This window comes from Balaenoptera acutorostrata, chromosome 5, assembly GCF_949987535.1.
Source record: "Balaenoptera acutorostrata chromosome 5, mBalAcu1.1, whole genome shotgun sequence".
Taxonomy (NCBI): domain Eukaryota; kingdom Metazoa; phylum Chordata; class Mammalia; order Artiodactyla; family Balaenopteridae; genus Balaenoptera; species Balaenoptera acutorostrata.
In genome coordinates, this window is record NC_080068.1 from 68,390,344 (window position 1) to 68,417,448 (window position 27,105).

General features: G+C 39.2%; 1 protein-coding gene across 3 annotated transcripts in view; it reads right to left on the minus strand.

Annotated features, from left to right (window-relative positions):
- KIT (KIT proto-oncogene, receptor tyrosine kinase) overlaps nt 1-27,105 on the minus strand; it is an 86,901-nt gene that overhangs the window by 22,924 nt on the left and 36,872 nt on the right. For 2 of the 3 annotated variants that reach the window (XM_007168426.3, XM_007168424.2), the window contains exons 2-7: nt 25,962-26,231; nt 22,240-22,521; nt 20,710-20,846; nt 13,964-14,135; nt 9,880-10,069; nt 7,349-7,464 (exon numbers count right to left, since the gene is read on the minus strand). In XM_007168426.3, the coding sequence (XP_007168488.2) occupies nt 7,349-7,464; nt 9,880-10,069; nt 13,964-14,135; nt 20,710-20,846; nt 22,240-22,521; nt 25,962-26,231 (1,167 nt within the window). The remainder of the gene's footprint in view (nt 1-7,348; nt 7,465-9,879; nt 10,070-13,963; nt 14,136-20,709; nt 20,847-22,239; nt 22,522-25,961; nt 26,232-27,105) is intronic. The other variant, XM_007168427.2, reaches the window with a different exon arrangement.

Sequence of the window (27,105 nt, forward strand, 5' to 3'; positions counted from 1 at the left end):
GTAAAACAGTAAATATTTTACATTTTAGAGGCCATAGGTCTCTCACAAATACTCAATTCTGCCACAAACATAGCCATAGGCATGTAAGCAAATGTGCAAGGCTGTGTTCCAATAAGATTTTATTCACGCACACTGAAATTTGACTTTTATTTTCACATCTCACAAATCTTCTGGGTTTTTTTTTCCCAACCATTCCTACCACCCACCGGCCACCTCAAAGAAAGAAAGAAAGAAATTCTCAGCTTATGGGCCATTCAAAAACAGGATATTTGTCAAATCTGGCCAGAGGGCTATAGTTTGCCAATCCTTATTCTAAACAGCCATCAAAAAAGATCTCCCTATCCTGAAAGTTAGCTTTAAAAAAAATGATGAAACTACTTGGAGAAAGCCTTCCTCAGCCAGAATCACTGCGCCCAATTTACAGGAGCACCATCGCTGGGTGACCTAGACAGGGAGGGGGGATGTGTACACATATCACAATGCAACCCTCCCTGCTGCCAAGGAGTGCAGGCATGTGATAAAGTGCTATTTTTCTACTCTGTATGAGTAGTGAATTCAATTTGCCACATAATTCAGAAGGGGTAGAGAAGGGTTACTGACACAATGCCCATGAAAAGATTATGTACCTATTCTTGGATTAATTTAAATTTCCACTACATTATAGATGACGCTGTATACATTTGTAACTGAAGGGGGCTAATTTGATGTAAGAACACATGTGGCTCAACTGGGAAGGAAATTTCCATAGAGCAGAAGTTCCACTAATATGAAAGGGACTACTCATGTTATTTTTACAAAAGTAAATCCCAAGTCCAGGGTCAATTCTAGCTGAAGCTTACATGGTTCCAAACCTAAACCTCTTCTCCTGCTTTTCCACCATAAACATGAAATAATGGCCAGACCACACCAAAAAAGGGCCTAACGATCTAGATGGGTTACCCTGTCCTCCAACTGGTTCAGCATTTCAACAGATCTCCAAATTACCAACAGACCCCACCAGACCAACTTTCTAATGAGACATGAAAGAAAAATGATACCAACACATTTCCTAAATTTTGTCAAAATATAAGAGAATCAAACTCTAAAGTAGGTTGCCATGATATTCCTTTTTTCTTCTAATTTAAATGTCTATAGCAATTCTTGCATCCACAGAGATCCTCTTCATAAGGAGAAGGAGATATTAAAGTGTCACATCAAAAACAACACTCATAACTCCCAAGCAATTTAAGAACAAAAACTCATTTCAAGTTCAGGAAAAGAAAATAAAAACAGACTTCAGATACTGTCAAGTATCTCAAATTACCTATACAAAAATTAATGTAGAAAGATAAGAAACTATTTTTACATAGATTAACTACTAAGAAGATCTGAAAATTATTCCTTAATTTGGAACTGTCCTGCAAGCCAGCACAGTGTATCTTCCGTGACATATGTTCGAGACATAGGAGCACGAAAGATGACAGATGATAACCTTATCAACTTCCAGGCACTTAGCTGAGGTCGCTCATTTGAGATTAAACAAGATAATTATAAACTTTAAATAACCATTTGGTTGCTTTCTTTAAAAACTCAGTCACATCATTTCAGAGTCCCACCCTCACACACCACAATGTCTCAAAATGGTATCAGATACGGGTTAAAGAAATTATGAAATAGCCATGCAATGAGATTACCAAAGCAATACTGTAGAAGAAATATTATGGCATGGAAGGTTGCTTACAATGCATTCACTGCTCAGCACCAAAACACACAAGGTTAGCAAAAGAACCTCATTCTTGTTCCCCCCGCCCCACAAGAAAAAAAAAAGGTTTTAAAAATGGTCTGTAAAGATATCTATAAGAGATATATTAGCACTGGTAATCCATAACATGTAAATAAACTTCAAAAGGTACAATAAAAACTTGTTTGATTCTTATTTTTGCCTATTTGTATTTTCAAGTTATCCTATCCTTCACATAACATTTTTATAATAAGAAAAAATCGTTTTAATCTAAAAACACATGTATACAGATGTTTGCACAAACCAGGCTACATTCTGGTTACTGTGGTAGCCTTACAGCAAACTCTCAAAAGCAAGTAAATAAATCAGAGAAAGGAGGTCTATTTAGCACTAGCTTTATTTAATGTTGAAGAATTCCAGTAATTTAGTATAGGAGTAGGTCTAATAGAATCCACCGAGTAGGAAAAAAGAAAAGAAAAAACAGAAAAACACTAAACAACAAAGCTTCTCAAGTAAAACTTGGTAAGTGTGTTAGCAGTTAAGTCTTAAAATTTTAGCCTCTAACGCAAGTATGGTTTGGACACCCAAATGTTTGGAAGGCCCTATCATCTTTAAAAAATGGAAATAGAAAGGCTAACAGGTTAAGAGGTAGGAAAACATTTCCACCTTCCCAAAAGGCGAAGTCCTAGTAACTTTGTTCTCTTGACTCATGAGGATCTGGAAAGGTGCCCCAAACCCCCAAACTGGCACGGCCACCACGGGTATTATTTTACCCTGGATAAAGTCACTGAAACTTCCAGCCAGGTGGATGACCCAGATGGCTGGCTGGCTGGCTGGCAGACTGTCCAAAGCCATCTAGCTACACGGCTGTCCTGTTAAGTCTACCCTCACCTACGGCAAATAGTGGGTTGCACATGTGCTTTATTTGCACAGTGTTGCACTTAGGATGGCTTCTCCCTGGAAGAAGGATAGTTTAGCTATCCATAACTGGATTTAACTATGACCAAAAATAAAAAATACATAAAAAGCAGCTCAGATTCTGTAGATGTGGTCAAAGGGAAACATTCCCATGAAGAAGCCTCGTTCTGGATGATTTATTACTTTGACTGTTTGGGTATATTGTATGATCTATAAATAATCGCCTACACCAGACAGGATGTTAATTATATGATGCCATGGTTTAGAAATAATACATTATTTAGCATTTCCTTAAATTGTTTCAACCCCGTTAACACTCTGCCATAAATGGAGGGAAATCGGTGATTCTGAGAATTAATTTGGTGTAGAGTTCAGCAGTTGTTTGGATATCCAATCGAGCTTAACATTACGTGTGTTCCGTGTAATCCCAAAGATGAAAGGCAAGCCCTTTCATTCTCTAGACCTTACTTGTCCTGATGGCCTTCCTGTACCACCACCTGAGTACCACCATACTCTCACTCAACTGATAGGTCTGTCATTAAAGGATAGACCTTTGAGATTGGGGAGGGATCTATTTATGGCTCCTGGATTATCATTTGTTACAAATTTTAAATTCATAATACTGATCTGGAAATGCTACCAGATAACATTTTATAATGCTACTAGTGTCATTTTAAGTTACTGGCCAATCAAAACCATAATGAGATATCTCCTCATACCTGACGGCATGGCTATTATCGAAAAGACAAAAGAAAACAAGTGTTGGCGACGACGTGGAGAAAGAGAACTCTTGTATCCTGTTGGTGGGAACGTAAATTGGTATAACCATTATGGAAAACAGTATGGACGTTTCTCGAGAAATTAAAAATAGAACTACCATGTGATCCATCAATCCTACTTCTGGGTATAAATTCAAAGGAAACAAAACTATTATCTCGAAGGATATCAGTACTCCCACGTTCACTGCAGTAATATTCACAACAGCCGAGGTATGGAAACAACCTAAATTTCTTTCAGTGGATGAATGAGTAAAGAAAATGTGGTATGTGTCTGTGAGTGTGTGTGTGTGTGTGTGTGTGTGTGTGAGAGAGAGAGAGAGAGGAGCCAAGTGGAAAATCAGGGTTAAAATACGTGTTTGGCCTTTTATTTGTCCTGGATCTGATAAAAACCTTTACTGCATGACATTTATCGTTACCAAAGAGACCATAGGTTTCTAATCCATTATCACAGGCTACCTACAGAATCTTGGTGATGTCACTTTTTCTAACATTTGCAGGAATTTTGGAAAGAGTAGTGCCTATTAAGAAAGCACTTTTGGGTAGTTTTATAGTTCTTAGAACTCTATTTTCCTCCCAATTTTGATCTGAAAGGGAAACAAATGGCCATTTTCACCGAAGATATCAAACTTCTTTTTAGAACTAAGAATCTGATTTCTGTATACATCTTCAATAAGCAATTCAAGAGTAACTACAGTAATGCAAGTTCAATGCAAAGAATCACTGATTTTTTTGTTTCATTTTTTGGCCATTATAAACCACCTTTAATGTCAGTGAGCCTACTTACCAGACCCATGTAAATCATGGCTTGTTAGAGAAGTTAAAAACAGTATTAAAACATTTTCAAGTTTAACATGTACATATTTTTCTCTTAAAGGCTCCCACATAAGTGATTAAAACACAAACACACACACACACACACACACTATCCTCAAATCTACATGTGGAATTTTCAAAACAAATGGATTCTTCAACCACCAAACATTTAACTATTCAAAATCAAGGATCTTCCTGAGCATTTCTCATAGCTGAATCTATTAAGCAATTATGCATCCCCGTCCTGAGTGAAAGTAGCCTGAATTTCTACACTAATAGCATGCATTTATTATTCTGATTTTTATTCATTCTAGTTTTTGCAGAGCACAATTCCTTTCACCCTTGGGGCTAAGCTTATTTACAGAATAAAACATGCAGCAGATCTACATATGTATTTGGCTCAGCTAAAATGGTATGTCAAAATAGACACAACTGGTCCAAGTTTAAATTTTAAAACTATTTTTAGCTTTTGATTTTAAATTTAACATTAAAAAAAAAATCTTGCCCCATGATACATCAACTAGAATTTTTTTTTCAATCCAAAAAATAAAGTTAACAAAGAAATTAGCTAACTATATCTGTGAAGAGCAATTGGGACATACTTTATAAGAAACAGATAAAAGATTCACACAAAAATGCTACCTCTGTCAAAGCATTTGGAGATCAAGAAATCCAGCGTGTTAGGTAAGTGAAACAAATGCCTTTATAGTCAGCTTAGTGTTTGTAATAAACTGACATCAATGAAGAGACTCCCTGAAGAGCTTAACCTACGAGGGCAGACACTACACACCCTCATCCGTGTGCCCAGTGCCGTGAAGCAGGAGCTCAGTACGTGCTGGGAGGTGTTTGCGACCCGGGCCCCAGAATATACAATAGAAAAGGCCTCCTGCACTAACAGGGAATCCAAGAAAGGATCATTTGGGACAGTTCAGGCCATTTCCTCTCTAGTTTCAAACAGCCGTGAATTCACCAGCAGAGGTCATTAACACCGATCCTATCGGATGGCAAATTAGGCTGGTAAGTAAAAAGGTAGCAATTTTGTCACCCTGAGAAAAGTAAGGGTGACTTCAGAGATGTCTTTCTAAGGTCACTGACTCATGACTGACTGGCAGACCACACACACTGGCAAACGGAAGCAGGAAAAAGGGGAAAAGAGACAGATCTTAATGCACCCCGGACCTTGAAGCCAGGGAAAGAGAAATGCAAACGACACAATTTTATAAAATTCCCAACTACTAAGCTTCTCAAAGTCAGGCCTGTCGAGTAGGCCATGTCCATGATCTACTGGTACTGGTCCACAGGACCTAAGCATAGAAACCGAGACTAAGCATTTAGAAGGAGCAATTTGACTTAATTGTATCTGTTGAATCTAATAATAAAAAAGTCCATTCTTGGATTTTATATATCTTTGTTCTTTTCCATCTCACTTTCCTAGTGACTGGTTCTTTCTGTATTTTATAAGAAGTATTGATCCAGAAGGAATTGGAAATTAAAAATACAAAAGGTCCTTTACCACAGACAGTTTGAGGAGCACTGCCCTAGAACACCCTAAATAAAGTTTTGTATGGACAGTACAGATACGATGCTTGCAAGGATATTGATTTACCTGCAATCATCTCTTCAATTACTTGAACGGTAAGCAGGTAGTTTTGCCCATGTGTAATACACTAAACTCTTCTGATGAACATCTGAATTAATCTAGAGATATTTGAATTGCAGGCCAATGAGATACCATATAATCAAAACTGTTCCCAGGAACTGAGATGTTAATTAACATGTTTCCCTTGGAAAAGGAGAGTTCTGTGGTCATACAAATGTGAGATATATGCTCATTCCCATGCCTCCTCCTGGGCAGGCAAAATACGCGTTAGCATATGAAGGATGCTGAGAAGGTCCCCAGTTAAGAAAAATGTTTATGCAGATGTGACGCTCTTTATCTAAATACGTGTTAACACCTTGTTCAGGAAATACGATTTTGGAAATGCTGGAATTGACAAAAGACTCCAGATGAGCAATCAAAAACCTGTCTTGAGTGTCACTTGCTAGCTGCTTCCTGTCTTCATTTGTAAAGGGATCACGCTCGCCACCACGCTAGTGAGTGGCAGCATCAGTGAAGTAACGATGGAAAATCACTCTATGCAGCAAGTGATAAGCTCCTGGAGGACAGGGAATTGGCTCCCATCCTGCAGCCCAACACACACAAACTGTTACCTAGCTGTTCTCTAGGGACTGTTCCAGGTTGTCTCCTCACGCCCTCCCCACCACCCCCCCCCCCGCCATGCCCAGGATGGCTAATTCCCGATGGTCATTTTGTGGGCCTGTCCCTTGGGATTCCGTGTCTTTGGAGGCCTCCTGCCTCTGGTCCCCTGGCTGGTGTGGTGTGGCAGGCACCTGCCACCCTTCCTGGGACATGCAGGTGGCCCCAGAGCAGAGCCAAGAGCAGGCCCTACACTTGGCAGAAGTCCCAGCTGGTGGGCACAGCCCCAGGCATCAGACTCTGTGCAGAGAAGCTGCCCCAAGACATTGTGCGATGTGGGCCACACAGGGCTCAGGTGTTCAGGTTCCCAGGTCCACTGCCATCCTCCCACCCCAAACCACCTGCTCCCTTCTCCCACAGTCTCCACACGATACGCAGTAGGGACCCACTGGGCTGATCGATACTGCATTCATCTCACACAAAGAATACCCCAACCCTGAAAGAGAAAGCGTTGTAACGAGAAACTGTCAGGGCTTGACAGCACTTCTTTCCCACCTAATACCATCATCTAGCTCCTATTCAACCTCCGCCTCCCCATTTCAACAATCAGTAAGAATACATTCTCCCTCAAACTGTTTGCTATTTTTAACTTCTATGGCTCCTCTGTTGACTTCAAAGGCAGCACCCAGCATCTGAGTGCCAGCTACAAGGTCATGTGGTCAGTGAAATGTAGGACAAGGAATTGGTTTCTGTACACAGTCTTCCAACCACCAAACCACGAGGTCTTTGTTAAGGTCAAATTATCATGAAACGTTATTGACCCAGTACACAATGAACTCAGTGCAGCAGCTGTTACAAACACTAGCCACAACTTAAAAGAATAAAAAAATAAAAAGATAAGGAGCCATTCGTTCTACTCACTGTTCACGTAAACATTAAATGTCACGGAAGAATTCGCATCAGAATTGGACACGAGAAATGTGTAAGTGCCTCCTTCGGTCCCTTTTAATCTGGTTAGATGAAGTTCACTTACATATCTACAAAGAAAGGACAACCCATCAGTCACCTGTGGACGGCCTGCCTCGGAGCGTGTGGCTTTATCAGTTTCTACCTGGAAATACATGCTTATTTTGGAAAAATATGCCCCACTTAATTCAGTATTAACAAGATCCACATGAACAAACACGAACACACACATATATTTCATTTGGAACAGATGCCTGGCGTGTGAGAATACAGAGTGGGGAAAGGCTCTCTCGGCATAAAGGCAACCTCACAGAGATGGCAGCCTCTTCCTCTTCCTGAGCTGTCCCCACGGCCGCATCCTTCTCTGCCCTGGTCCTCTGTTCAACCTCCCTCTCATCAGTGCCCTGAACTCACCTGCCCTGCTTTAGCAGCACCTGCCTGGCAAAACGCCAGGCTGGCAGGCATCTCCATGTAGGTGTCTCCATGCAGATGCTTCAGGGTCACACAGCAAGGTCAATACCGCTGCCCTCACCTTCCTTCTTGTGACACCACCGTCTCCTGGCTTTCCTCCTACCCACCCCCGCTGCTTCTTCCCAGTGTCCTCTGCAGCATGTGCTATTCGACCTTCTGTTTCACAGCAAGGACATCATAGATGGCTGTGATAACTGAGCACGCAGTACCACCATCGGGGGCATTACTGACACGGGTTCCAGCGTGGATGGAGCGCCCTGGGCGCCCCTTGACCCCCACAACCGACTCGACACGCGGTGGCTGGTTCAGTCTCTCCTCTCACACTGCACGTGCTCCCTCGGCAATCCACGCTCCCCCGAACTACTTACTGTCTGCTCACAACTTTCAAATTCTGACCTCTAGTCCAGACCTCCCTGTCCTATGCCTTCTTCCTCTACAGACCTATGCTCACGTCCCACCACCACCCCCATCCAGAGTGTCCCTGGGACCGGACTGTGGCTCACCCACACCCTTTCTTCTCTCCCCTCCCCTCTCTACCCTGTTCCCCCCAACTCCCCGCCACGGCTCTCTCTCCTTTAATGAAGACCTTGCCTGGGAATCCCTCCCGCAGGCGCTGCATCCAGGGAACCTGACCTACGATACATTCTACCTGAACATCCCCGCTCAAGATCCCACAGTCAACCTCAAATTCAACAAACCCCAAGCTGAGCTCACTGCCTTTGCCCCCTCCCTCTCCCCTCCCCCTCGAACAGTATTGCCTCTTACCATCCAACCTGGCTGCCACAACCAGACTCCTGAGAGCATCTTCAGCTCCTGCCTCTTTCCTACCCCTTCGATCACCTTTAAGGAGGAAGCCTGGACACCTCCCAATCCATCCTCTTCCCTCCCACCCTTAGACCGAGGCCCAGGACAGCATCCTTTCTTATCCACACTCTTACAACAGCCAAGAGCTCCTGACTAGGAAAAAATACTAACTCTATCTAGGCACCTACCTCTTATCAGCCGTGGGCTCTTGGTCAAATTAACCCATCTAGGTCTCAGATTCCTCTTCTATAGAAAGAAGGGAAGTAAGAGTGCCTCCTCATCGGATTTGTGAGGACCAAAATTATTGAGTTAATGTACATGAAGGACTTTGAACAGCACATGGCAGGAAAAAAGCACACACAGCTTACATGAAGTGTCACTATTGCTACTGTTTTTATTATAAGTGTTTTGAGGATCAAATGAGAGGTCTGGGGCTTCCCTGGTGGTGCAGTGGTTAAGAATCCACCTGCCAATGCAGGGGACACGGGTTCGAGCCCTGGTCCAGGAAGATCCCACATGTCGCAGAGCAACTAAGCCCGTGCACCACAACTACTGCACCTGCACTCTACAGCCCGTGAGCCACTACTATGGAGCCCATGTGACACAACTATTGAAGCCCGTGCACCTAGAGCCCGTGCTCCTCAATAAGAGAAGCCACAACAATGAGAAGCCCATGCACCGCAACAAAAAGTAGCCCCTGCTCACCGCAACTAGAGAAAGCCCGCGTGCAACGAAGACCCAACACAGCCATAAACAAATAAATAAATAAGTAAGTAAAAATTAAAAAAAAAAAAGAGAGCAAGAGGTCTGATATAAAAGAAACTTGGGTTCACCGCCTGGCCCAAAGATGCTTAATGATTCTTAGTTTTCTTACAGTATTAAAAAAATGATTAAAGGCACTAACATTTCTCTTTCTCCGAAGAGAATTATTTAATGTGTCCCTAGTATATGCTAGTCACTGCTTTGAACTATCCTCAGAACTCTAGGAGAGAACTATCCTCCAATTTACAAACAAGAAAACTGACGCATGGACTTTTCTGTGTGCTCTAAACACACAGCAAAATGAAATGACGACTCAGGAAGCAGCCCCAAACTTCCTTCTGTATCAGCTGTCCTCTCATACATTGACGGGTCACAGAAATAGGATCCGGTAAGCCAAGGGGATGGGGTGGGGGGAACGTGTAATTCCCCAAACAAGGCCCTTTTCTTACCTGATGTTACTTTCATTCTCAGACTTGGGGTAATCTTCCCACTTGTCAGTGGAAGTTCTGTTCATATATATCCACTGTCGGTGTTCAGGTTTGGGATATGCCTCATACTCAACAACCAGATCCACATTCTCGCCATCGTTTACAAATACTGTTGTATTCATCATAGGGAAGATATTAATGAATCCTTTATCTAATCACAGCAGAATGAGACAGAAAGAAACTGTTATCCCCAAAATCTTGACAAATAACAAAACTTCATCTTTGGATTATAAAGATATTGACTGATTTCCAGTATTAATTGGCAATGACAAGTAAGAATTTTGACTAGCCATTTTACATTTTATTTTGCTCTTGGAGAATCACGGTCATAAAGTGAGAAAGGACACGACACATGTTGGAAATGTTTATTCTCTTATCTCTGTCTCTTAAGCAAGTCTGTTAAACATCTATCACCATCTTATAAATCTTCTAGAACTACCAGTCCTGATGTTTATTAGGCTAAAAAGTATTTGGACTAAATAGTTAGCCCATACCCAGATCCAATATAATTGTATATGTGATAAGAAGATGTCATAAATCAAGAAGGGGAAGAGAGCCCCAATATTTAATAAAAATGTTGCAAGAATGTCATTTAGTATTTAGAGAAAAATAAACTTAGATCTTATCATATATATCACAAATGAATCAAGGACAGCATTTTAATAATTAAACCATATTTTTAACTAAACAACAGAATTTACTTCTATCAAACTTTGTGGAGGGGAGGGCGAGGGGAGTTTTCTAGGCTTTTTAGAAGCAACCAAAGAAATAAAAATCATAAAAGACAAATCTGAATACATAAACATTTTCAAAAAATATCTACATATAGGAAAATTAAGGTAATAGGAAAAAGAGGACATGAAAATATAGAAGGAAAAATAAACTACTAATTTAAATAAGGTGTCCCTTTTCACATATTAAAAATAGCAAAACTTCAATAAAGCTGTTAAAAAATAATGTATATCCACTCTATGGAAAAATAGCAAAACTAATCTGAAATAAACTCAATAATTTTGCAAGTGTAATTAAAGTAGCACACTGAATTACACTTTGTAAATGGGCACAACTCTTTTGGAAAGCATTTAGCATTATAGATTTTTAAAAATTATCTATTTTTCAATTTAATCCAAGAACTCTCCTTAGTGAGGTAGATGGCTACGTGCAAAAAGAAGTGCTATTTACACTAGTCATAATAATTTTAAAAATGAGAAAATAGAGAACTGGTTAAGTAAATAAAGCAGCCCTTAGAAATTATATAATAATAATAATAATAATAATAATAATACAAGGAAGAGCTTGAAAAAGACCATCATAAAATAACTGCCAATATCATATTTATAGCGTCCATTTATGGAATGCTTATTATGTGCCAAGAACTGCCTTAAGTTCTTTAGCATACACTTTATTTAATAATTATGACAAACATTTAACTTATAACAATACTGAAAGAGAACGCTTGTAACCCTTAACTATAGATGAAAAAGAAATCAAGTCCTGGAAAGCCATATAGCTGGCTACCCAAAGCAGAGCCTACATGTGACTACAGGTCTGTAAGATGCCAAGGCTGGTCTCTTTACTGTAGCACAGCCTAAAGTCTCCACGTACTTTAAGTGAGAAAGAGAGAGAACATAAAATTGTATGTATAGTTAAAATCCTGTTGCATATAAAAATATAACCATATACCAAATCCTAAAAATGGTTATATCAAGTTAGTGGAATTATGGAAGAGCTTTAATATTCTATTTATTTTTCAAAATTTGAAAATTAGTTATAGCATTTTATATTATCATTTACCCAAACAGTGCCATTGTCTTTGGCACTGTTTGGTTAAATATATTGATGGCCCACATGAGGTTGACATTAGAGTATTTAACTCTCCTTTAGTTTCCTACAGATTCAGAATAAAAAAATGGAGTCAAACTGTCCTCTGTATCAATGGAAAAAATATTTTTCAGGTGAAAATCAAAAATCATCCAAATGAAATGAGAACACCACCTTGTTCTAATACCGGAATCATAAATGGTACACCCCTGCCATTCTTTAAGCTAATTTAGATTAATTTTGAGGAAATAAATGTTTTGTCTGAATGTTACGTTAAATTTTCAGGTACTCAAGGTCATAAATTCAAAGATATCACACAATGCAAAATATTCAAACACCACAGACCAGAATATTTCCACTGATTTCTCTCCGTATCATCATGTACAAAATACTAAAGTTCTCCTGAGTTTTCTATAGTCCAGTTTGCTCAATATAGTTTTATGTCCTATAATAGGACACAGCTTCAAATTCATGAAGTGTAAGAATTATTAGACTCAAAGAACCCCACCTGGGTTGTTACAGAGGATGATTTAAGAAATTGATGAGACATTAACATTTAATCAAGTGCAAACACTGTGCCAAGCACATCTGCAAAATATATGGCCTTTCTCCCTCCACAGCCTTGGGAGTTAAAGGCTATGTTTCTCGGAAGAGAAAATGCAGGCAGAGTTAAAGTGGGGTGCATTTGAAAGTTAAGTGACAGAGCTCCAACTCAAAACCAGCTTGGGGCCACCCCGAAGTCTTGTGTCCAAATCCTACTCCCAGCCCCTAAAGAAATTACTTTTCTCTTTGTCTCTTACTGTTCATCCCATCCCAACCCACTCCTGAAACAGTACAAAGCCAGATTCAGGTTTCACGGCCTCAAGTCTTTCCAGTTACACAGTTATATTCTTGGAAATTGATGAATGGATTTTAAAAATCTGATTACATACAACAATAAGCTCCAAACATCCCTACTAATTGCTTTCTGGAGCTGAAGCTGATATATCAACATGCTCCCTAATCAACTTAGCAAATTAGCACTTATGGAGTTTAATATTTTAAAAGCATAGCCTTTTATTCAAATTAATAAATGGTTCACAATCATGTTTAGGGACAGAGTAGTACCCTTTCTCTGGGCTGGCTCTGTAATTGCAAGTAAAGTGTCTTTTTCACGTTCAGTCTGGTGAGATACTTTCCATTACAACATGGGCAGAAACGCCAAAATCATATGAGATTATTGTGGGATAAATCGCAGACTTCTAACATTGGTACATAAATTATTTAAGAAATATGGGGGAAAGGAGAGAAATGAAAACAAGTATCACATCATTTTATTATTGCTCATGATGAATTTCACCACCCTACAAGTACTTAATCAAAGTCAAGCACTGAGAATATGGTTGCATTAAAAAGACAAGAAAATAGATTAAATGCAAACTACTCAAAAGACAAGAAAAGTGTAAACAAAGTAATTTTTAAATTATTATTATTTTCAGTAATTTAAAATACCACACTCTGATCTCATTAAGTAGATGCTTGGGAAATAAATATTCAGTAAGATTTCTAAAGCACGGAAGACTAAACCAGTTGTGTATACCAGATATGATGGGGTTAGGGCACAGGTTACATGTTTCAGTTTATGCTCTGTAGAATCAATGACCCATGCCTGGTGGGCTGCCTTCCTGAAGGTTTATGCTGCAGCCTATAAGGCTGGATGACAGGGTGAGGTCAGGGGTGTACTGAGGAGGAGAAGCCAATTCAGTCCTTTCTGCTACAAAGGGTGACTAGAGCCCATGAATCATAAAACGATAAACCAAAAGGCTGAGGAACCTCACCAAAAGATTCAGAGAAATACATTAAGCTCTAAGCATATGCCTTCCTACACAGACGAAAGTCTCCATCCATTTCCAAACTCAAGTCATTCAGCAAGGACTAGAGTTTGTGGAAAGGCTCAACCTACATTTTATTTGTTGAGGTAGGGGAGGTAAGCAGAGAATGACATGTTCAAACAGCTTCACAGTTAAAACTTTCCACTTGCCTCTATTAAACTGGTAGAATTTGCTTTTGTGCTCTAGTTGGAAGAGGCTACAAAGATCATTTTCTTTCATATATTCATCCATTCATTCAGTAATTATAAAAACCCTAAGAATCTGTTCAACATTCCATTAATGTAAAAAGGAAACTATCTAGTAATTTCTTCATTCACTATGCCAGTAATTTATCCATTCCCAGAGATATTTACCTACTACTTCTAAGGTTGTTGTGACATTTGCTGATCCAAAAGTATTATTGGCATAACACATGAACACGCCAGAATCATTAACTCTTGCTGAGCTGATAGTCAATCTTTCCTGACGGAGAAAATTGAAGTCACCCTGATGCCAGCTATTCCTCTTCACCTGTTCTTTAGTCTGCTGTTTTCAGAAGGGGAGGGAAAAAAATCAAACATTACCATAAAATTTATATTCAGGATCTTTCCTAGATAAGTTAAAAATAGCAGCAATTAACTTCTCTGTATTAGCATTCATTATACACTACTTAAGTAAGTATAATAAAACATCATGACAAGTCTGTCATTGGAACACTTCATATTACAGGATTATATTGAAAGATAGTCATTCTTAATGATTGGAAAAACATGAAAATTCATTTCTTAATAACCACAGCATCCGTAATTCTAAATTCTCTGCAGTGCTAAATATTTTTTAACAGTGCCAAATTTTAAAAGTTCTTATATAAGAAATAATACAGGATACTGATATTTTACAAGTCAGCATATTTATATCCTATCAATATTTCCTGTTGTATATATTTTTTTCTATTCTACATCCCAGTGATTGAAAGAAAACACATCACTAGTAACACTCGTTCTATTTTATTAACATTTATATTATTTTCATGAATAAAAATAGACTTACAGTGTCTAAGACTAACTCGAAAATTCATCCTATAGTTCTTACCCAGCAGAATTTTGGCAAGTATTAAAGGGAGTTCCAAAGTATATAAGACATATAAGACAAAATCCCAAATTATTTACACATGAGCTGAAGAGAAAAGGTTGTGCGTTTACTCTTGTGATATCACCATCCCACTGTTAATATTTATCTGCAGATAAGACGTGGAGAGATTTCTTGTATGGAAAACGTCATGGGGAAACAACCATAATATAAACTATAACCACTCTCTGAAAAGATTAAAAGGAATAGCATAGAGCTTTCTGCATCTTCCAAATTTTCTGTAACATGAACACATTCCTATTACAATGCGGGGAGGGAAGCAACTAAAAAAGAAAATAAACAGGAGCTGATATTGACATGGAACAAGATCAAGGGTGATTCCCTGGCCAGGCTATCGTGAACCTATTAGCATTAGACCATTTTGACAGTACTGTAAATCCGAACAGTCCTTCTGGAAAGCAACTTGGAAGCATGTTCAGACCACTGAGCAACTCCAGCAAATTTATCTCAAGGAAACAACTCAATAGAAAACAAAAGCTCCAAGATATTTACTGTGGTGAAAAATTGGAGATGACCTAAATGTATACCAGGTATCAAAATTATGAATACGTGAAAATAAGAAAAATGCTTCTTTTATGTAAAAAGCATAAAATGAGTGTACCTTAAGACAGCAACCATGTGTTAATACATATGCATGAGGGGAGAGAGAAAATAAACATGAAAAAAAATGTGGGCAATATAGCATTTATAAGGACTAACCACTTGAGACTACTGAGCAGTTGAAATGTAGTAGGTCCAAATTGAGTTGTGTTGTAAATATAAAATATGCCCCAGATTTTAAGACTTAATATGAAAAAAGTAGTGTAAAATATCCCATCAATAATTTTTATGTTATGAATTTGGTAAAGTAGCAGGATACAAAATTAATGCAGAAATCTCTAGCATTCCTATATAGTAATGATGAAAAATCTGAAAGTGAAATTAAGAAAACACTCCCATTTACCACTGCAACAAAAAGGATAAAATATCTAGGAATAAACCTACCTAAGGAGACAAAAGACCTGTATGCAGAAAATTATAAGACACTGATGAAAGAAATTAAAGATGATACAAATAGATGGAGAGATAGACCATGTTCTTGGATTGGAAGAATCAACATTGTGAAAATGACTCTACTACCCAAAGCAATCTACAGATTCAATGCAATCCCTATCAAACCACCACTGGCATTTTTCACAGAACTAGAACAAAAAATTTCACAGTTTGTATGGAAACACAGAAGACCCTGAATAGCCAAAGCAATCTTGAGAAAGAAAAACAGAGCTGGAGGAATCAGGCTCCCTGACTTCAGACTATATACTACAAAGCTACGGTAATCAAGACAGTATGGTACTGGTACAAAAACAGAAATATAGATCAATGGAACAAGATAGAAAGCCCAGAGATAAACCCACGCACATTTGGTCACCTTATCTTTGATAAAGGAGGCAAGAATATACAGTGGAGAAAAGACAGCCTCTTCAATAAGTGGTGCTGGGAAAACTGGACAGCTGCATGTAAAAGAATGAAATTAGAACACTCCCTGACACCATACACAAAAATAAACTCAACATGGATTAAAGACCTACATGTAAGGCCAGACACTATCAAACTCTTAGAGGAAAACATAAGGAGAACACTCTATGACATAAATCACAGCAAGATCCTTTTTGACCCAGCTCCTAGAGAAATGGAAATAAAAACAAAAATAAACAAATGGGACCTAATGAAACTTCAAAGCTTTTGCACAGCAAAGGAAACCATAAACAAGACGAAATGACAACCCTCAGAATGGGAGAAAATATTTGCAAATGAAGCGACTGACAAAGGATTAATCTCCAAAATTTACAAGCAACTCATGCAGCTCAATATCAAAAACACAAACAACCCAATCCAAAAATGGGCAGAAGACCTAAATAGACATTTCTCCAAAGAAGATATACAGATTGCCAACAAACACATGAAAGGATGCTCAACATCATTAATCATTAGAGAAATGCAAATCAAAACTACAATGAGGTATCATCTCACACCGGTCAGAATGGCCATCATCAAAAAATCTACAAACAATAAATGCTGGAGAGGGTGTGGAGAAAAGGGAACCCTCTTGCACTGTTGGTGGGAATGTAAATTGATACAGCCACTATGGAGAACAGTATGGAGGTTCCTGAAAAAACTAAAAATAGAACTACCATACGACCCAGCAATCCCACTACTGGGCATATACCCTGAGAAAACCATAATTCAAAAAGAGACATGTACCAAAATGTTCATTGCAGCTCTATTTACAATAGCCAGGACATGGAAGCAACCTAAGTGTCCATCAACAGATGAATGGATAAAGAAGATGTGGCACATATATACAATGGAATATTACTCAGCCATAAAAAGAAATGAAATTGAGTTATTTGTAGTGAGGTGGATGGACCTAGAGTCAGTCATACAGAGTGAAGTAAGTCAGAAAGAGAAAAACAAATACCGTATGCTAACACACATATATGGAATCTAAGAAAAAAAAATGGTCATGAAGAAGCTAGGGGCAAGACAGGAATAAAGACACAGACCTACTAGAGAATGGACTTGAGGATATGGGGAGGGGGAAGGGTAAGCTGTGACAAAGTGAAAGAGTGGCATGGACATATATGCACTATCAAACGTAAAATAGATAGCTAGTGGGAAGCAGCCGCATAGCACAGGGAGATCAGCTCAGTGCTCTGTGACCACCTAGAGGGGTGGGATAGGGAGGGTGGGAGGGAGGGAGATGCAAGAGGGAAGAGATATAGGAACATATGTATATGTATAACTGATTCACTTTGTTATAAAGCAGAAACTAACACACCATTGTAAAGCAATTATACTCCAATAAAGATGTTTAAAAATTTTTTTTAATATTAATTATATGATAAAATATTTTGGATATATTGCATTAAATAAAATACATTAAAATCAATTTTACTTTTTTTTTTTTTTACTCTGTCATGTGCCTACTAGAAAATTTTAAATTACATAGGAGGCTCACATTCTATTTCTATTGCACAGCGCTGCTAATGTACAGTGGTAGAATTATAGCTATTTCTTTTTTCTGATGTTATTATATTTTTGGAAATTTCTTTTCACTAAGATAAGCATACATAAAAGCTGACTGCCAAAGTTGAATGTTTTGGAATTAAAAAGAAGAGAGGGGCTTCCCTGGTGGCGCAGTGGTTGGGAGTCTGCCTGCTAATGCAGGGGACGCGGGTTCGGGCCCTGGTCTGGGAGGATCCCACGTGCCGCGGAGCAGCTGGGCCCGTGAGCCACAGCTGCTGAGCCTGCGCGTCTGGAGCCTGTGCCCCGCAACGGGAGGGGCCGCGATAGTGAGAGGCCCGCGCACCGCGATGAAGAGCGGTCCCCGCACCGCAATGAAGAGTGGCCCCCGCTTGCCGCAACTGGAGAAAGCCCTCGCACGAACCGAAGACCCAACACAGCCAAAAATAAATAAATAAATAAATAAAGTAGGGGGAAAAAAAAAAAAAAATTATAAAAAAAAAAAAAAAAAGAAGAGAAACCTGCTTGGTTAACTAACTGTGAGATCTTGGCCAAGTCAAGGATGCCACTATGGTCTCAGCTTTTGTTTCTAAAAGGCAATGAGAGAATAAAGGTCTTTAAAGGCCTTTCTGGTTTGGAGCACTATGTCGATTTGAAGATAATCCCTTCTAAGAGATTCTTCTAATAATTGGCAGAAAGCTGACATTTTCCTGCCTGAGAGTAATTGTTAAGAAGAGACAAAGAGGAAGTGACATTTTTCTCTCGCCTTTTCCAGTCCATCATATTACAGACTTCTCCTCGGCAAAGGCAGAGTGACAATGGGCAGGTCACAGACTATATTCTAGATTCCCGGTATCTTCCTTCTAGTTCCTGCAAGAGCCCAGGAGTCCCTGTTTAGGGAGCTAAACAGGACAATGAATACATTGGTGCTAGAAGGAATAGTTTGTTAATAATTGATACAACATCAACACCCAAACCCGAAGGCCATAATTTAGGATACTGTCAAAGATCATAATAAAAGCAAGCAAAAATATGAGGGTTTGGAAACCTTAGAAAAGCTAACCAAGATTCACAGTGTTGAATAAACTCCAAGACTCTCTTACGTTTTAAAACAAACAGTTGCAAAAATACTACAACAGTTGTTTTACCCTAAATTTCATTGTGAGTTAAACTTATTCTAAATGATCCAGATCAAATACTATGGATTTTTAAAAGAATTTGATAGTGCTATAACAGTGCTAGGTATTCCAAATTAAGCCAAAGGATATCAATAAAAGATTCATGGATGAACCCTGGCATACAGCCATGAGCCCCATCTGCAAGTCACACATTACATATTGTTTGCACGTGATTTGCTTTTCCTTAACCCTTGGAGGTGCTCACTGGGATTTCCCCAAAGAGTTCCCAACACTGCAGGCTTATCTACCAGCGCCAGTGGATTAATTGGGAATGGCATGCAGGACTCCTGGGAAAAAGTGGTTCAGAACAAAACTGCCTGGGGCAATTTAATTCTCATCTCAAAAAGGCTAATTTTCAAGTTCTGTAGAGGCTCAGTTACACACACCGTAAATTGTTCTCTCATCTGAAATCAAGGATCATAGAAAGGCAATTAATATGGGTCTGTGTTCTATAAGGTTAGTCAAAAATTCATATGTAAGCTATTGGTTTTATGATAGGACTTGTTTCTCTGACTCATTGGTTCCACTCTCCTGTTAATGGCAGGCTTCACTTAGCAAGGTATCATCCATCACAGGTCTACACGAACGCCATCATAATGGTTTGCATTATGCTAATCACCATAGTTACTTGTTTAGCAAAGGATTCTCTAAACAGGCATGAAACAGCCAATGTTGAATACAGAGCATGAGGCGGAAGAAGAGGAAGAGGAGGATGAAAAGACAGTATTTCCTTTCTTCCAATGTAACACGCACGTGTGTACTAAAGAAAAACTACCATGATAGCAAATTAACTAGCTGGCCAAGATCATTCAAACAAAAATTGTTAAAAACTCAGTCAATGGGAATCTTAAGGCAAAATATTAGGGAAACTGGACATTTTAAAGACCTTGTTATTAATACGAGTATTAGAGAGGGAGAAAAACCTTCAAATATAACTGGCTAAAATTTATTTAATTTTAAGATATGCCTAACACGGTATCTGACATACAGTAGACATTCAATATGCATTTGTTAAATGAATGATAACCTAAACGTGTCCAAATGTTTCAGATTGATGACAACCATTTTATTAATAGCGACTAAAACAAATAGAAAACCATTAGCAACCTGACCTCGGATAAACAGCCTCAAAGGAGGAAATCAGATCCATACAAAAAGAAATCTCTCAAATCGATAGGCCTCTCCGTGGCAGAGGGAAGGGCTTCTTGGCTAACATCTGAGACCATTGACTTATGTTGTTAATATGGAAGGAAAAAAATTGGCAACTTTCCCCAATATTTTAAATAATCTGGCCTGAATAGTTGCCATAGTAGCTTTAAAAATCAAGGTAGTTACTCACTGAACCATTAATTTTTTTTTCCCCCACGAAAGTCATTCAAAGAAACAGCATGGAGTAATAACAAGTCTGAAGTTTTCTCTACGACTTTCTCAAAATAAATTTACAAAATGACATTTCTTTGTTACTCATAATGAATGTACACATCTATATATGGTGCAATGAAAGGGGTAAATACACATCTGTACACACTCTAGACACTTCCACCCCTGACAGACACACCAGCTGAGCCATCCCCAGGACAATTAACAGACTTTTCTAGAATATGTAAAAGAATGTACATGTATGTATAACTGAATCACTTTGCTGTACAGCAGAAATTAACACAACATTGTAAATCAACTCTACTTCAAGAAAATAAATTTTTTAAAAAAGACTCTTAAAGAAAAACCTTCAACTCTCCCACACAGAGAGAATGATACATTGAGGCAAATGGAGAAAACAATCCACTCACCTGGCTGTTTTCCCTTATCCACATTGAGTCCACAGAGCTAGACACATCTTTTATCAAACACATCACTGCAAATTCTTCCCCTTGCCTGAGAAGATAGCTGGCTTTGGACACAGACACAACAGGCACAGCTCTGATGGCTAGAATAAAACGAAACATGGCCCTCAAATAACTGGCTGTAGTATAGCATAACGCTTTAACTTACCATTTTTCCTCAGCTGTCCCCAGCTCACTTTGTGGTCTTTTAAATAAGATATAAGGTATGGTACTAACCGATCTGTATTACTTGTATATTTGAAGACATCAGCAATTAAATTGTACATCCCTCAAGTAACTTCATTAACACCGAGTGAAAAAGATAGACTGTCTACTTTGAGATTATAATAATCCTGATCAATGCTATTTTGAAATAGGTAGAAGCCCTGGCATAGTGAAGCTGCCTTCATTTTATTTGACTTGATGGTTTCATGAGAATGTGACCAACAACTAATTATATTCTTTTAACCAAACAGGCATCTTTCCCATGTGCTGTAAAAATAACGTCTTAGGGCTTCCCTGATGGCGCAGTGGTTGAGAATCTGCCTGCTAATGCAGGGGACACGGGTTCGAGCCCTGGTCTGGGAAGATCCCACATGCCACGGAGCAACTAGGCCCGTGAGCCACAACTACTGAGCCTGTGCGTCTGGAGCCTGTGCTCCGCAACAAGAGAGGCCACAATAGTGAGAGGCCCACGCACCGCAATGAAGAGCGGCCCCCGCTTGCCGCAACTAGAGGAAGCCCTCGCACAGAAACGATCCAACACAGCCAAATAAATAAATAAATAAATAATAATTAAAAAAAAAAATAACGTCTTATTTCTTAAAATCACAGGTTTTAAAAATAATCAAACTTTCCTTAATTCCAAAGAGCATCCTTTTTCAAAAGCCTTAATAAAAACTACGCAATAGCTAAATGCCAACTGGTGTCGAGTTAGATGATCTCTGAAATACAAAAATCTGGGTATCTTCCAGCTATCAAAATATTCTACATAATGCCACATTAATAACAAGGTCCAAAGTCAGCTGGTACTTTCCTCCTCAGATTGTGAATAGTTTGAGAAGGTATTAAAATTAAATAGCTGAGGAGGAAGTCAATTCATAGATCAATAGTAAATCAAGGAGTGAATAATCTGTGTGCTAATCTTTTCAGTGTAACTAAGGCTTCCCAATGAGTTTCTCTTGGAAGGAACACTTTGTGCAATTATGAAACTTTGGGATGTCCTGGTGTCAGTAGGTTTAAAGACTGTCCCCAGGACCATCTGAATGCCCATCCCTGGTAGACACACCCAGCTGGAGGTGGTCGTGGACCCAACACATGGGATGGAGACTGTGAAATAAAGTAATCACAAGCAGCCGGCATTATTTTGAGGCTGGGGGAAACGATCCGAGAAGCTACCTGAGTGACATACTAAGTTGGACCAGTGAGAAGAGAGAAGTCTTCTTTTAGATCACAGGATGCTCTGACTCCCAGAAGAAAGCAAACAAGGGCCCGTACCTGCCCTCACTTTCAGGGTGAATTTCTTCGACAGCACGGACTTGCCCTTCTGGTTTGCCGAGCAGTGTAGACAGAGCCGATGATACTCGCGCTTCACGTTTTTGATCGTGATGCCGGCCTTGGGGTCAGCGACAAACGTCAAGTCCTTGGGAAGAGGTTTCCCCTCGCACCCCGTGAGGGAGTAATTGGTCACCTCTGGGTCTGTCAGAGGACAGCGGACCAGCGTGTCGTTGCCTTCCTTCCCGTACAAGGGAAGCTCAACCAGGAAAAGCTTCTCAGGATCTACAGCACATCAACAATCAGTAGTTTGAATGGCTGGTCACAGTCACTGAAAACATTTTATAAAAATCTAAAATATTGCCGCTCATAACAACAATTCCTAGTGGCCCAAATGGCTGCTGACTTTATTCCTTGCAAACAAAAGTAGAATTTATCTGAATCATACTAATAAGGAAGAGTTAACACTTAGTAATCACTTTCCACGTGTCAGGCACTAAGCCTGGACCATTACACACTTCTCGTTCTCATTTAATTCTCAATACACCCCTATGTGACAGGCGCTATCATTATCACCATTTTATCGATAAACTGAAGTCTCAAAAACAGTAACTCTCCTTAAGTGACATAGCCCAGAAATGGCAAGATAGAACTCAAAGCCAGGTCTGACTTATATCACAATTTGAACTCTTAAAGCTCTGGGAATATTTTATTGTAATAGTTACTTTTTTTCTACAGCAGGTAACACTCCAAAGAAACTGGGCCAAGAATAAGCCAGCCTGATGGTATCTAATAGGGTGGGAAAAGTAGAATTATACCTTGTTCAGGACTTTCCCACTTACTGTCCAATCTGGAATTTGTTTTGATCTTATCTAATTGACACAACTTCTACTTTTGTGTGAGCCTTTATCACTTTTTTGAAAAGTGTCCAAATATACCTCCTTGTTGTACCAGTTTCCGAATTAATCATATATATATATATTTTTTTTAATCTATTTAACAAGTAAGAAGACCTATTTAGTTCAGAAAGGTGAAATAATTTCCCTCTGGTGATACAATAACTTGCCTCATTTGTCTCCAAGTGTGCTTGACTTCAAAGTCAAATATGTACTATACGCCTCCAAGACTAAGGGAGAAGCATGGGAAAGAGTCTATGAATTAAAAGAAGAACACAGAGGTTTAGAGGGAGGCAAAATGACCATGATCTAGGAGCCATGTGAGGGTATTCAATGAGAGGAAAGGGAAAAAAATAAGAAATGTTTAAAAAGGGGACTAACCAGTGTTATCAGTACTCAAGATGTGCTAAGAAGCAAGGAATATGGGAACCCCATGGGTCAGCCTGAAGCTTGTATGATAATCAGTAGTAACAGTGCAGAGTACATCAATGTGGAGAAGGAGCTGGAGGGGTCCAGATGTTTTTCCTTATAAAGTGAGAGAATTACCAGCATCTCCATTGTTTGTAACAACACGGGTTTCAGAAAGTCCCTAAGAACAACCCGGTGAACACCCTGAGCACAGGGACATTCCACACAATTCTTTCTTCATTAAGATAAATTTCAATCAGCTTATAAGTAACAATAGAGTAAAATTAAGACTGATAAATAAACAAAACTGAATCATCATAAAATTGTCATTTAGTGTTTTCATTCCTACAAAACCCTAACCCCTCCGTGTGGGCCTCTTTCCAGAGTTCCCAGTCTCCAGGATCTTCCAGCTTCTGAATAGAATCTAGAAAACTATCAGGAGGCCACACAGTATAAATAACATGTGGGTCTCACTCTATTCATATTCCTTGAAAGATATGTATAAATAGAACTTCTAGAAATCAAATAAATTGATATGCACACGGGGAGTTTATGAGTTTCAGAAATGCTATGGCAAATACTTGATTGTCCAAACCAGGATATTTGTGACTGAAAGGGGTACTCTTAATAATTATGCCAGGACACCAGGCATGGACTGGGAAAGCCTCTGGTCAACGGGGACCTCATATTAGCAAATACAAACCTCATTCTGTATACACAGTATGCTGCCGCCTCTACTGTGTAAAGATAATACAGATACAGGGTTGGGCCAACAGATTACACTTAAAATGTTTTTTAATTGTCCTTTCCATCTGTAAATCGGGTGTCCCACAAAAATCAATGACATAATTGAAATATACTTATATAATTTTGACCAATTTTCAAAGAGTTTTCCAAAACAAATTATGCACCTCCCAGCCTTCCTAAGTTATTGTGCAAACAAATTATCTCATAATGGCTGAAATACGGTTCGAGGCTATAGCTGGTTAGTTTTCCATCTATTCTTTCTCAGTCACTTGAGTCATAGTTCCTACAGCAATGTCCCAATTTCCTTCATTGCTGTTTAAGACACATTACTTAAGCATCCGAACATCTTAAATCTGTAATAATTAAGTACAGTTCTAAGTTATTGGGGATGACTTCCCCCAGCAAGAAAATCTGTGAGCTCTGTGAGACTGATTTGGCTAATGCAGCAGTTTCCCTATTTATTCAGCTGTCTACCCATCCTATTCATAAGCAGAATGATACTTCATTACCACCTGGAAATTACAGAGTACCTTCTTGAATGTCAAAGAACAGGACATGGTCGGCTCAACAATTATAGAACCATACCCGGAGGCTAGCTGTGGCTTTTCAACGCGTCTTCCTTTGCAGCTACCCACCCAGGAAAGAGTAAAAGATAAACTAAGGCGAGGCAGCGTCAGTTTCACGGCAACCTTCTGTACAGAGAACATGAGAGGCAATTTTACTAACCCTTGACAGAACTAGAATTTGCACAATTTTGTCTCCCTGATAACAATTACATAAGGAAGACAGAGCAAGCGATCTCATCCAAGTGTTGCCGTGAGGAACTGTGACTCTAGGGGTGGCTCAGATCCACAATCTAGGATAAATTTATTCGGTCCTCTTCCACAATACCATGAGGTTGCAAGGACAACCCCAGGCCAGGTACAAACCCAGGACTAGAACTGAAACTATTTCTCCTCCTATACTGTGGGTATGTCTCTTAAGCTTTAAGTGCTTCAGTTTTTACATCAGCAAAAAGAGACTCCTCCCTTATCCCTGCCCCTAGCCCCCCAGGAAATCTCCTCCTGACAAGGATATTAAAAGCACAAACAGATGAATCACTGCATTCATCACATGAGATGAGGTACAGAAATCCAACCATCGCATTTTCCTTTTGTTTCTAAGAGGTCACAATTTTTTAAATGAATGAACTGACTTCTATTAAGAACCTAGGAAGGACAGGGGGTGCTTAGCCAACTGAGTTATTTTTCTGGAATTTACTCCCTAAAAGTGGGTCAATTCATTTGAAGCTTTGATCTGTTTAGGCCTTTAGTTCCCTGAAGTGTTTTTACTAAGTGGGAGTATCTAGAATCTCAAGGCATTAAAATGCCGCCTTCCCAAAGGGCCTAATTTATTCTCAGGGTTTACTCACATCACCAGGACAAATGGGCTAAACCATATTGTAATCTCATTAGGAAGAGTATCACAGCCTTGCAGACCTTCAGCTGGAGTCATACCCAAAGCCACTATGTATCAAAAGACAGGGGAAACGAACAAAAAAAAATTTTTGTCTTATGCTTCCTAGACCCAGCCAGTAATATTTTATCCATGACTCAGCCATCTATATGTCATCCCTAATTAAGGACAGGATATAAAGTTCTCTAAGTACAGCATCAAAGAAAGCTGAGCATTTACCTCTAACAAACACATAAATGGAACCGCTCAAGCCGCCTTCATTGGTGCACGTGTAATTGCCTGTATTTGTGGCCTCTGCTTTCTTGGTGATCCATTCTGGGTATGTTTTCTCTCTCAATTGACCCAGAGTCTCAAAAGTCCACTTGACAAATCCTGGGTCGATGCATAACAGCCTAATCTCATCGCCGACACTGACAATTAACTCTGATTTTGCTGGTTGGATGGATGGTGGAGACAGTTCCCCTGGACTCACAGATGGTTGAGAAGAGCCTGCCAAGAAAAATGAAAATCGTGTTGAATGTGATCTTTTTCTTAGGCGAAATAAGGATTTCTTCCAATATTGATTTCCATCTTCTGTGTACTCGACAATAAAAATAGGACAAAGCTGCCCAGCTATTTATGGGGAGAGAGTTCTTTTTAAAGTTTCTCAAGTTCATCTAGAAAATTAAGTTATTTTCTGCAACCCTCAATTAATCCTGAGGGTCACCCTTGGTATGCAAGCCAAGACTTGCTGGATGCCATGGCCTTCTCTGGGTTAAACACAGAGCGGGGTCAAGTTTCCACTCTGAACACGGGCCATTGCAATGATACTGACATGCTGACACCCAGTCTAAAAACAACAAAAACAAAATCTTGCACTATTAAAAAAAAAACTACTGGGCTGTCACTCTTTAAGCAAAATGTACATGATCATGATTAACTTGGCTTTTTCTTAAAACTTTGTGAATTCAGTTATTTCTATGCAATTCTCCTTATATGGTGATGGTCATCAAAAAAGGACTATCTGTAAGTTTCAAATAATAGGGAAGAAAATGAAAATCTTATTTTAATGATCAGATCATGAGATTTCCTGGCCTACGTTGGGTTGCGGCCTGATCAACCTAATGCCTAGAGAGGTTTCCTACATAGGAAACTAGTTTAAAGATATAAACTATAGACTCCGAATATGAAACTTGAACCTTAGAAAATTCACAGCAGCCAATTGATTCATTCATTTGTGCACGCATGCATCTGTAGCATGAAGGCAAGTATCTGTTCATTACTTGTGATCTACAAAAGCATTGTTAGGTGCTGGGAGAAAATCCACATAAATGGGACACACAGTCCTTACACTTCCGGAGCTTAAAGTACACAGTGTTCAATG